Source organism: Gasterosteus aculeatus, chromosome 12 (assembly GCF_964276395.1).
Source record: "Gasterosteus aculeatus chromosome 12, fGasAcu3.hap1.1, whole genome shotgun sequence".
In the NCBI taxonomy this organism is placed as follows: domain Eukaryota; kingdom Metazoa; phylum Chordata; class Actinopteri; order Perciformes; family Gasterosteidae; genus Gasterosteus; species Gasterosteus aculeatus.
In genome coordinates this window covers 10499714-10511823 of record NC_135700.1, presented here as the reverse complement: position 1 = coordinate 10511823, position 12110 = coordinate 10499714, and the positions used below count along the sequence as shown (strand labels likewise).

At 43.0% G+C, this 12110-nt stretch overlaps 2 protein-coding genes across 6 annotated transcripts; one reads left to right on the top strand and one right to left on the bottom strand.

Annotated features, from left to right (window-relative positions):
- Positions 1-323: 323 nt before the first annotated feature.
- On the top strand, positions 324-4835 carry eif3jb (eukaryotic translation initiation factor 3, subunit Jb). The gene is made up of 8 exons (XM_040163852.2): positions 324-649; positions 778-866; positions 2242-2299; positions 2425-2531; positions 2648-2741; positions 2985-3155; positions 3270-3343; positions 3655-4835. The coding sequence occupies exons 1-8, from the start codon at positions 637-639 to the stop codon at positions 3781-3783; spliced, it is 735 nt and encodes a 244-aa protein (XP_040019786.2). The 5' UTR covers positions 324-636; the 3' UTR covers positions 3784-4835.
- Positions 4489-11083, bottom strand: cilp (cartilage intermediate layer protein, nucleotide pyrophosphohydrolase). Of its 5 annotated transcripts, none has more exons than XM_040163769.2 (9): positions 10938-11083; positions 10091-10263; positions 9722-9769; positions 9372-9641; positions 8930-9109; positions 8505-8810; positions 8298-8406; positions 7699-7847; positions 4489-7469 (listed from the first exon to the last, which is right to left on the bottom strand). In XM_040163769.2, exons 2-9 carry the CDS (start codon positions 10155-10157, stop codon positions 5119-5121), a joined length of 3480 nt encoding a protein of 1159 aa, XP_040019703.2. In that variant the 5' UTR covers positions 10158-10263; positions 10938-11083; the 3' UTR covers positions 4489-5118. The 5 variants fall into 5 exon arrangements, with proteins under 5 accessions (XP_040019703.2, XP_077941284.1, XP_077941283.1 ...); XM_078085158.1 differs by having other exon boundaries at positions 10091-10260; positions 10938-11082; XM_078085157.1 differs by having other exon boundaries at positions 10091-10219; positions 10938-11079.
- Positions 11084-12110: the final 1027 nt, after the last annotated feature.

Sequence of the window (12110 nt, the reverse complement as noted above, 5' to 3'; positions counted from 1 at the left end):
AATTTACAATAAACATGGTATATAACAAACTGTGAACATCATTTAGCTGACGCTTTTATCCAAAGCGACTTACAATGCATTATTAACCCGAGGTTTACATTTTTTGGGGGGCACAGTTAGGGGTTGGGTTGGGTCTTGCTCTTAAGCTACTCTATTCATAATAATATAAAAATAAAAATGCAGTGGACTGCTCTCATCCTTTTTCATATAATTATCTATTTTTTATTTCTATTTACTTTTTAAGTCAACATTATGAAGATAATTATGGACATTTTATCATAATACATTGAGTCAATATTCAGTTTTGAAGAAAATAATGATGCAATGACTCACGTTGGTCTATCTGTTGAAATAAAGTATATATCTTATCGTTAAGTATATATCAATTCACTCACCCACCCCGCGCCCTTTCACCCTCATCCTGTTACGCGACGTTTTAATTAACGTTATATAAAAAGCCGGCGGGGCCGCTGCACCGGTGTCACGTTGCCGGCGGTGACTCCAGCTCCGGGAAGCCATGTCACGATAGAAGCGCTCGGAGTGACGTCCGGAAGGTGGGAGCCGTTTCTCAACGCAGCCAACGGGCGGCACGCAGACTCCGCTGCGCGCCTGTCAAACGCAACCAACACAGCCAACATGGCGGACTGGGGTGAGAAACTTAAGTTGGGGAGGATGGCTTGTCTGACGCCGACGTTGTTCCACGAGGCGAACGCTTCGCCTCTGAACATTTTAGATGTGGATCGGACTGACGGTTTTCATGTTGTCGTTTTTTTACAGACGCTGAAACCTTCGAGCCGGAGGAGCCGATTAAAAAGGCGGCATCGATGGACAAGTGGGAAGGCGAAGACGACGAGGACGATGTTAAGGTACATGTTATTTTTTTTAACACCCATAAGTCAGGCTCCGCGGGTCGGTGTGACCGGTTAACTGCAATGTTACGGTAGTGTCGTGTGCGTCCCCACGCTTCAGCCCCGCGTTAGCCATCGGCTAGCACGAAGCTAACTCATGCGGCTCCATCTGGAAGCCTCCGGTAACCTCGCTAAAGCTAGCTAACGCTAGGCTAGCACTCCTTTTCAACCGGTGTACCGTTACCGACGCGACCGTTCGCTGTGCCAGTTACCGGTTGTTGATTCGAACTAAATCACCAGAACGCCGGTGTAGTTTGCTTCCATATATACTTACAATCTACTATAATTATACGACAACCGGTCTAAATTTGGACAGGCAGCTTGGATCTTTTTTTTAACGGGCCACTCAAGTTGGCTACCAACTCGCTAACGTTATATCACGGCTATGCGGCTGAATGGTACATAACGAAAGCCCCCAGAGTGGGCTGACTGGAGTACGTGAGTGTTTAATAACGACCCGTTTTCTCATCAATAATCCGAGTTCGTTGCGTTACATGGCTTTGTGATACTGTGCGTGATGTCCTGGATCCTCTCAGCCCGAGTTACGCTCGACATGAGGCGGCTAACCAACTTTAGCCACATTCGGATTAAATCGTCATACGGGTTGATGAGTACACGCAGGTCGTGGATGAGGCCCAACGGGCTCGCAGTAGGAAGCTGGTCCTCCGTTGATACTGTTGGTACAAGTGTTTTTTAGCGACATGTTGACGTGCTTGTTGTACAGAAACCTCCTGATGTTGACTTAGGGAAAGTGCTGGTAGAGGCCTCAATGGTTCAGCTTTGTCACATATGGTGCCCTCAACTTGGTGTCAAATTAGCGGCCCAAAAGACATTCATATGTGAGTGGGTTGTTTTGATGTAACGTTAGTGTTTCTACAACATACTGAAATACAACAGTTTGCTTTTCAATGCCCATTGAATAATTGGTGTATCTTTTTAAATATAAGTTGCTTATTGTTTTTTGTCTTTTTTGGTAGCAAATGCATAAAATATATATTTATTTTAAAATGATTATCATTAAACAGTTGCCCATTGGTTATAGATCTTACTGCTACGACTTACACTTAGTTACATTAACAGATAAGGTGATCTAATGCTAGCATATTGACTATTATAGATAAGTGACATGTAACAAATGTAAATTAAAGGCTGCTTTGCTCTCATTATAATAATCTCCCCTGTGGACATTCCTTGTGCTGTAGTTTATAGAGTTGGTGGTATTTTGAAAAGGGCATCCAGGTCCAAAAGCCTTTGATTTGGATTTACTAAGTGATGTACTCTTTTTGTTATGTATGAAATGTTAACTTTGTCGTCGTGTCAATTTTTTTTACAGGACAATTGGGATGATGATGAGGAAGAAAAGGAAAAAAAGGCAGAGCTGAAGAAAAAGGGTACTGAGATGTTGATGATTTTTGCCAGTTTCATAATAATCTTGTTTTTATTGTATGTTTATAATTAGTCTGCCTTTTGCAAATTGTGCAAATGAAATGAAATGTTTTTATTCCATTATTTAAAGCGTTGGAAAAAAAGGTTTCTGAAAAAAAAAAGCTGAGTGAGAAGATCAAAGAGAAAGAGAACCAGTTGAAGATCCAACAGGAGCTGAAGAAGAAAGAGTTGGAGGATGTGAGTTCGCACCCCCCCTTCTCACGGCCTTGATAGTTGTACATCATTTACAAACGTTTGTCACTTTTTATAAAGCCTTCATTTTGACCTTTTGACTTTTTTTGTTTGTTTTGAAGGACGAACTTGATCCTGAAGAACAACTTGCAGAAAAGTTGAGGGTGAAGAAATTACAGGAAGCTGCTGACTTGGAGCTTGCGAAAGATGCTTTTGGTGAGAAATTATTATTAAAAAGATGTGGAAATAGTCTGTTACCAGGCAATATGACAGTCATTTCAAACACTTAAACAAAAGATCTCTTAACGGTTAGAAATACATAAAAAAAAATAGACAAACTGCAGAGCAGGTATTTTACACAGAATACAGTTTGACTTGTCCCATAAGTAACCACATTATAATTGATCAATTATGGCTTTTCAGCAGACTTTTAATTGTATTTTCAATGTATTTTTTCAGGTGTTAGCAGCACTTCAATCGCTGTTGCAGGAATTGATGCCATGTGTCCATCTTCTAAAGAAGACTTCACAGAGTTTGAAAATTTGCTGAAAGAAAAGATATCCCAGTTTGAAAAATCTGTGCATTATTCAAGTTTCTTGGATTCATTGTTTCGGGAACTCTGTATTTCATGTAAGCAGCTTCTTTTGCAACTATTTTTGCTAAACGTATATCTAATTATTCACCTTTTTTATTTCAATCAAAGCCAGCTTAACTAACAAAGAGTTCATTTCTCCCTCTTGACAGTGGAAGTAGAGGACTTGAAAAAAGTCAGTAATTCCCTGGCAGCTCTACTTAGTGAAAAACAGAAACAAGAAAAGGTGAGTGCTTGTATTCTTCTCATATATATTGATATGCAGAAGGGGGTGCTGTTCACCCAGGAAGGTACACCAATGTATGTGTGTTCACAGTAAAACTACCGTATTTTCCGCAATATATGGCGCACCGGATCAAAAGGCGCACCTTCAATGAATGACTTATTTTAAAACATTTTTCATACATAGGGCGCACCGGTAAGGTAGGTAATCTATGTAGATGGTTAATGAATTAATTCAATGTTTAATGGCGCTATAAAGTTCTCATGGTTAATTCAATTCAATCTAATATGGGACGTTTTTAATTTCCTTTACAGCAAAACAAAGGCAAGAAGAAGAAGAAAGGGGTCGTACCTGGAGGCGGATTGAAAGCACAGTTGAGGGATGACCTTGACTATGCAGAGTTTGATGGTGGCTACGCCCAAGACTATGAGGATTTCATGTGACACTGGCTCCATCACTACTGCCCTTTCCCCCTCCTAACCCTCAGAAATGCAGCTGTACCTTTTCATGCTGTCCAGTGGCATCCTGGAAAATCTGAACTATGTGTTTCCTCCATTTTGCTTCAACAACCCGAGGGACTACACCAGGGAGCATCCAGTCTCACCAACTCTTTACGTTAATACTAATGGAATTGCCTTTTCTGTCTCATTCAGCCTCTTCTCACACACATACATTATCTGTTGAATGACTCGGCTTCAATGGAGAATACGTTGTAATTGCTGTTAGCTGAGTTTTGCAGGCCTCATTTTTTCTTAAATGTTGCTTCTTTTGAAACAGCAGATACAGTATTGCAGTTCTAAGTAAAGTTACATGGAAAAACACGGTCCTATGCAAATTCTTTATCCAGAATTTCACAAATCTATTATTGCTCTTGCTTACCTGTGGACGGTTCTTTTTACAGGGAAGTATATAGTATCTATAACTTGGGTTGCCAAATTCAGAACAACTATTCATCTTTATCTCTGGAAAGGTTGCATTGTGGGTGGTTTTATGAGACTGACACATCATGTAAGTACTAGTTGTAATTTTACAGAGAACATGCCATTCACTCTAAGGTTAAAGGGATAGACAAGTAGGCTATAATACATGTGACTTAAAAACCTCATAGCCATCTTCTTGATAGATCTCTGGAATACTCTTGAAAACATGGCACAGGTATTTTTTTTTTTTTTGTGCATTCGAAATAAAATAATTTACTAATTTGATTTCTACTAATGCGGAAAAGGTATGGATCAGGTTAGGTCTGCTTAAACTGGTCTCCTAATCATTGCTTCTGCAGGCTTGTATCAAGTGTGATGAGGAGCAGGGGCTTATGGGCTGCACCCACCATTTCTTCATACTTTACTTTCTACAGTAAAGTAAATGGTGTATTTCTCCTTTTTCCAGCAATTGACCAGCTTCAATCTTACATGGACAAATGGATACACACATTGTGGAAGAAACCGCATCTGCAGTGTTTTATAAGCATCTAATTTAATAAATCACTGGTCAAAAATCTGTTTCTCTTGTTTACATCAATGAAAGAAACTTGAATGCAATAACGCCGCACCCAGATTATTGAATTCTAAAGCATGTGTAATAAATACTCTATTTACAGTTTCAAGTAAATATTTGCCACAGATAAAAATGTAAGGTAAAACAAAACTGCAAGGAATGGGTCTAGCTTTGTTTAATTAAATATACCCTTCATTTGAAAAAACTAAATAAAATGTTTATCAAAAATCCTGGACTCATTACTTCAGATCTAAACTTTGTTCCCAAGCAACGATTCTTGTCATTTAGCTTCTGTCCTTTGTGCGCCGTCCCGTTGGATTTCTTGTGCTACGCCCACTGCTGCGTGGCGCGTTGGCCCTCTGTCGGCGCCGGTTCTGCCGGCCTTCTCCTCTCGCCGCGCTGGTCACAGTTTGACGCTGAGAACTCGCCTGGAAGGGACTCTGGCTTTTCACCTCACGGTCTCCACAGGTGAACGTCAACGCTACGCCCTCGTTGCTTTTCATCACGCGAGATGTACCATCGGAACTGCCGTCGAAACAGCGTCCCAGGGCGATCTCTTTGGCCGTGCGCGGATCCTGGTCCGTCACTGTGTAAATTCCGTAGTTGTGGCCCAGGGGGTCGAGAGGTGCGAGCATGGTGAACTCGTTGGTGTCATTGTTGACGGCGAGGGGCAGGTGGTTGACCAGGTACTCCTGAAGTATTGTGTTGACCTGTTCTCTTTTACAGCTTCCCTGCGGAATCACCTTCACCAGGGTGCGATCCACACGTTCCTGATCGTACAACATACCGCTACACTTGAACTCCAGGCACACTGCTGAAACCGTTGGCCGGTCCATGTCGCGGATGCTTCGTGTATCTCGGAGGCCGTACAGCTGGCCCACCGTCTTTGGGTGGGTGCCGCCCATGTTACGGGACCGCACATTGATCTCATGCGGGCTGTTGATTTTGACTTTGACGTAGCAGGCCCGGTATTCCATGGGCTTTGGCCACCAGGTCAGGTAGTCCTCTGTCCAGCTCATGGGGTCGTCTTCATTGAACGGCACTGTGTTGTAATCGTAGCGATCTCCTTCCACTCTTGAGAAGCGGAAGTGTGCTGCGCTGAATGACGCCTCCTCACATTCCTTCAAGTTTTCAAATGTGTACACTGGTCCGTTGCCTTCTTCCGCTGTGTTGGAACTCGGTTTTGCCACGTTGATGCTGAATGCAGTCGCCTTCACTTTAGGGTCTTCATGATCCGTCCGCCTGTAGTTCAGCTTGCCCAGGCGAGGCTGGGGCACTCCAATTAGGTTGGGATTGAGTTTGGGAGCAGAAGCGACGGCCTCCAGCTCCTCTCCTCCAAGGTTGGCCATGACATACGCCGAGTAGGCATCAGCTTTTTGTTCATCGCAAAAAGCAGGAAGACAGGCCCCATTGGAGCCAGTTACGACGCTATCGAAACGGCCCCAGGCACGCGGGTTAGAAGAGTAGCCAGCTGTGGGCTCCATGTTTATAAGACTTACCACAACTCCCTCCACCTGCTCACTGGGCATGAAGCGTTCACTGCGGAAGGTTCTGACTTTCACGTAACACCTTCGGTTTTCCGGGACGTCCAGATTAAAAAGGCGCCTCTCTCTGATCTCCATGTTGCCAATCAGAAAGGTTCTCTCCTCCCTCTTTCCTCTCCTTTTCTTCTCAACCTGCAGACTTCCTTCCTCCTCCCACAAGCCAGTATCGGGGTTCAGCGACCACAGCTTCATAGTATCGAGGTGCTCCGACATCTTTACCTGGGCAGAATCTAGGAACACCTTCACTTCACCTGCGTTCAGCGGCTCGTTGTTTTCTTCACCCCTAAAGTCCACTGAGAACATCCCATAAGTTCTCAGGGGCAAGGTATCTCCTTCGTCGCCTACAAAGTTGAGATCACTTTGCGCTGCCGCTGCTGTGGAGACGTCTCTGGGGTCTAGGAACGTCACGCTGGCATTTACATTACCAGTGAAGACTTCTCCTTTTTCTGTATAGAAGGCATAGGGTGGAATCTGTATTTGAATCATTGCCTCCTGGCCCTCTACCTCCCCGAGCTCCAGAGTGTTGACTTCTGTTGGGCTGATGGTCACAGGACGTTTCTTTCTCAAAAGTTTGATCTCGTGGTAAACAGCCCCTCCTTTGGTGTTAAATGGAAGTACCTTTGTGGTGTTGACAAATTTCTGCATGTTATCCACAAAAGTCAGGACCAGCCTCAATGTGTCTGGAGGAACCTGGATGGAGAAGGTACCTTTGTAGCCGGTTCGGCTGATTCGGACTCCGTTCATTAAGACGTGGCCAAACCTCATTGGCTCACCGTTGTCTGCAGCCACTGCCCTACCGTGCACGATGGCCCTGGTGTCCACACATTTCTGGCAGCCGCACTCAGTCACCACCATGGTGGGCAGTTGGTAGCCCTGGCATGTTAGTTGCCTCTTCTCCATCTTTTTGACACCACAGCAGTATGCCATTTTGTCTTTGCACCTGATGCCATTGTCCAGCTGTCCAGCACATATAGTTGAGGGGCACTTGCCCACATCGTAGTAAAAGGAGTCTGTGCTGTTTTGGTGACAGTCATGTGGAAGACGGATGAGGTGGGATTCAGGGCTGGGGTTACATGAATGCTCGTCTCTACCTGTATAACAGATGAAATGTTGTATTTTGTTGGATCCTAATGCCATCTTTCTAATGTGCAATGAATAAGCATTTCCATTTACAGTACCAGTCAAAAGTTTGGACTCTCTTTCAATTGAATGAGTGTGTACAAATTTGTGACTGGTACTATATATTATGCTTTATTCATGCTTACAAAGTATATACATTCACATTCCTGTATGTTTCATATACATTTACTGAAAACATACCTAAAACTTTGAGTGTCGCTGGTTTGGTCTTAATAGCACCTGACGGCCCACTTGCTTTGCAATAGTACTCTCCAGTCTGGTCAAGGCGCAGGTTTTTCAGGACCATGGTGCCCTCAGACTGCTTCTCCAGGAGGCTGTTGTTATGAAACCTGTTGGTTCAGAAGAAAAGGAAAACAAAGTCATTTAATATTCAATATTATTCAGATTTTTGATGCATCCATGCAGGGCTGTAGTACTCAAGTCTAGTACTCATTATGGTTTAGGGCTCATTTATTGAGAACTGCTCAAGTTGTTCTCTGCTTGTCTGCATTCAGTAGTTAAGAGTTGGAATCTTCTCACGATGTTAGGCAAAAAAAAAAGAAATACACCTTGCCTTTTCCATAACATACCTGTAGAAACCTGGTTCTCAAACTTAATTCAAAGCATTGATTAGTTTGATGTTAGAAGACATGACTTTTGTTTATGTATAAATGACTCCTGTCCTTAATCACTATGTTGGCATTGAAACAGACACTAATATGGTCCTGAACATGACTCGGTCTAAACTTTGTCTCGTCTCGAACATTAGTGGTCTACAAATTCACTGTATCAGGTCCTACCATTGGTACGTGTCTGGTTGTGGTGTTCCTGACACTTTGCAGCAGAAGGCCGCGGTGTGTCCTTCCCTCCTGACTTTGCTCTCAGGGCTGCCCAACAAATGAAGCTTCTCTGGAATATCACATTAAGAGGTAAAAATTGGATTAATTGTTATCTAACAAACCTTTTGGTAAGCTGCACTGAAATATTTTGGTGCAAATCTGCTGTACCTGTTCTTTTCAGCCGGACACTGAGGACAGAGGTGCGTTCACCACTGTGGGGCACAACAGCACTCAGGGTGGAGTGGCCCTGCAGCTGGACCGACAGGGTAGTGTTGCCGTCAGGGCAGATACCGGGGATGCGGAAATGCCCATTGTGGTCGGTAAGGGTAAGGAGCTTGCCAGAGCGAAGGATAGTAGCACCTTCAGCAGTGAGACCCCCTGCACCACGAACAGAACCCAGAAGGATGTGTTCCTCACACATGCATGCGTCACACTCGGCATTTACCTTCCCCATCACACACTGCAGGGAACAATCTAAAGAGTCAAATATAACAAGTTAGCCACTGAATGAACGCTGGATCTCCCGGAATTGCATATGAATAAATTGCATTTGCAGGAAAAGGGTCTGTCTGACTAATCTATGGCCAGCTCACCTGTTTTGGGGCACTTGGGTCCACTGCATGCTACCTCTTCCGCTTTAGGTCCACTGCAAGGCGCAGAGCGTGACTGGCAGTTTCTGGAGCGCACTTGGACCCCCGACTGACCGCAGAGCGCAGAGCATGCGTTCCAGTCTGACCACGGACCCCAGTTATCCAGGAGATTCTCACTGTTATCTGTTGGAAGAGTGCAAATGACAGTCCAAGCAATCCCTTCACAGGAATCTCTCATATTCTTTACCTGTATCACCAGAACATTTTGTTTGAAGTTTGAAGTAAAAGAATAAGAAGAGTGATTTCAGTTATCTGGCAAAGTATTATTGTGTTTAAGACCAATGCCTTGGTTCTTACATGAATGACATTTCTCTTCTTTTAAAGGGACAGTTCTGTCCAAACACATATTTTCCCTCTTAGCTGTTGTCACTTTCAGAGATCGAACCTTTGGGACAGAGGAAACGGACTGCGTAGTTGGAACAGTTGCGTTCAGGACCCTGCTCCTCGTTGAGGCACCAGAAGCCCACGGTTGGGTTCGCGTGGACCGTCTCCCCAGTTTTACGGGCTGGCACCCAGTCAGTGGTTCTGGCTTCGATTGCCCTGGGAGTCTCACACACTCGGGCCCGGTAATAGAAGCGAATGGCCTCCAGCTGCTCATAGTCTCCGCGGCCTCCGGGGTGATCGACATTGAACCACGTGGTCCACTCATAGTTGTCTAAACAGAAAACTTGTTAAGAGCGTGACTCAAATCACCAGAAAGAAACACACATTTAGTACATTGGGAATAAAGGTTACCGTCAGAGTGGTGTAGGGATGAATCTCTGGTGTGGCTTCTCCATGACTCTGCAAATCCAAACGTGCGACAGGTTTTATTTTTCTATATCTCGCATAATATTTTTAAGATAAAGGTCGACCAGTTCCTGAGAAAAGCTGGTTAGGATTCTGGAATAATACAGATGGGATAACATTTATTTAGACTCCCCCACACACACAGTACCATAATAATGTTAATTATTCTACTGTTTTATCATCCTGCTTCGCTTTATTTTTCCACATCCCGGTTTTGCTATTCAGCTATTTGTCCGTGTTTCGATGTCTAAAGTGTCTCCATCTGGTGTGCATGCGTTTGTAGGGGTGCTGTGTGATTATTGGTGATTTACCCACCTTGAGCGGTAACAACCATGGCTGTGGTGATTCCCACAGTGAGAAGAAGAAAGGGCCTCACTGACATTCTTACACGCCGCTGATACGTCTGAACCTCGAACTCTCACCTCCCTCAAGGAGAGTTGCACACTGGGAACGGCAAAGAGGTCGAGTCCAGCGGCAGAGCGTCACTGCTGGTGCAGTGTGGTGTAACATAACAATAAAACATGGTTGAATGTTGTGCTCAGATCGTCACTACCGCACTCAACCCCTAATGAGTCAATAAGATCGTTATATGAAATAAAAAGCAACTTTCTTTCATTTAGTTTACATCCTGAACAAAAACAAAATGCCTCTTAAAAGATTCCATCACCTTCGTCTATTTCTATTTTGAAAACAACGCGGGAGAACAGCCCCCCCCCCCCCAACCCTCAGACTACACATCTGTGTTAGCCATCACCATTTGTCACTTGACACTGAAACACCTCTGGCTGTATAATACACACACGGTTTGCTTTTGGACATTTTAAATGGAAAACCTATTTGTCCCTTTTGCTTTTAAATCAAACAGGATATTGCTGAAATTAGAACTTCCAGGAAAGTCGCAATGGAAGTAATTACTACAAAGGCTACATTTAAGTTACCAATGTGAAGATCAGATGTGTTCCCCGTGATTGTTCACATTGCAAAACTACTAAAATGTTAGTCTTCAATTTCACTTTTAACTGGAAATGCTAATTCAAACGACTATTTTCTGATCACATTTTACATCATATAAATTATATATCATCCTGCTGATTATTTTAAGTACATAATTAGTAGATTCATATGGATACATTAATTTAGTAGTAATCTATTTCTTTCTTACCTTCTTGCTGAGTGCACTGCTCCTGGCTTCTAGTATTTGTATAGAAACACACTTCTTCACTCTTTCCCTATTTCTTACCTCTATGTATTTCTCTAGCACATCTCTCTCCTCTGCTCTTCGCTCTTGTTCAGCTCACTCCCTCACTGTCTGATTTATACCTCTCTGCCAGCAGCACTCCTCCCTCCCCTTTTCACAGTGTTCCACAGTGTGTTTTGATTACACCGTGATCCTTATAACTAATCGCTGTCATTGAACCGCCTGACAGCTAATGGCTATTGGATAATGCTTTGTATTAAGGAATGACACGCCATTAGGTCTGAACAATGCCGGGAGTAACAAATCATCTTTTCATCTGCCCCTGAAAATAGGTCTTGATATGAGTCATAAAAATGCCATGTAGAACAATTAGATGTGGAAAAACCTCAGAGAAAACTTTGAAAAAAGCTACTGTACGATGTTGAAAAATGATTTATTTGTCGAATGATTCATTTCGTAGAATAAAAAAAGTTTCTAAATGGTATATAGCAAAAACAAGTCATACTACAATATATATAAAAAATAAGTCGTAATATTGAGTCGTAGAAGGAAAAAAAAGTCAGCGATAGAAGAAAAATAGGTAATAACAAATAATTTAAAAGTTTATAATTGCAGAATATGCCATAGCAAGGTCAGAAATGTCAAGGTATAGAATGTCAAATGACATAAAAGCCATGACAGCATGTCAGAAGCTCATAGTTAAGAAATAAATAATTATAGTATCGTGTTTAAAAATGTGTGTCAGTCATGTCTGTTCAAGATCCGGTAAAGTCGTCAGTATCTGTTTTCCACACTTCATTCATTAGATGACCTCATCGTATCAATTACAAGGCAAAGACGGCCTGACGAGGAATATTACGACATGGTCCTGCACTCCAGTCCTTCTAATCCTCTTTCAGTGAGGGGACAAATGACTGGTTATAGAATATGTTGTGTTTGCAGTGCACAGCTACTGCTCTGTACAACAAGCATAACCGTACTTCATACTAACCTTCCCTGAATGACTATGATTTGATGGGTTTGCTTTGGTGAAGTGCGAGGAAACAAGTGTCTGTGTGTTAAATCAGAAGCAACTCCACAAAGGATCAAAGCAATGCTCGTGGAAATCACCAAATACATCCTCAATTCTGTTGTTCT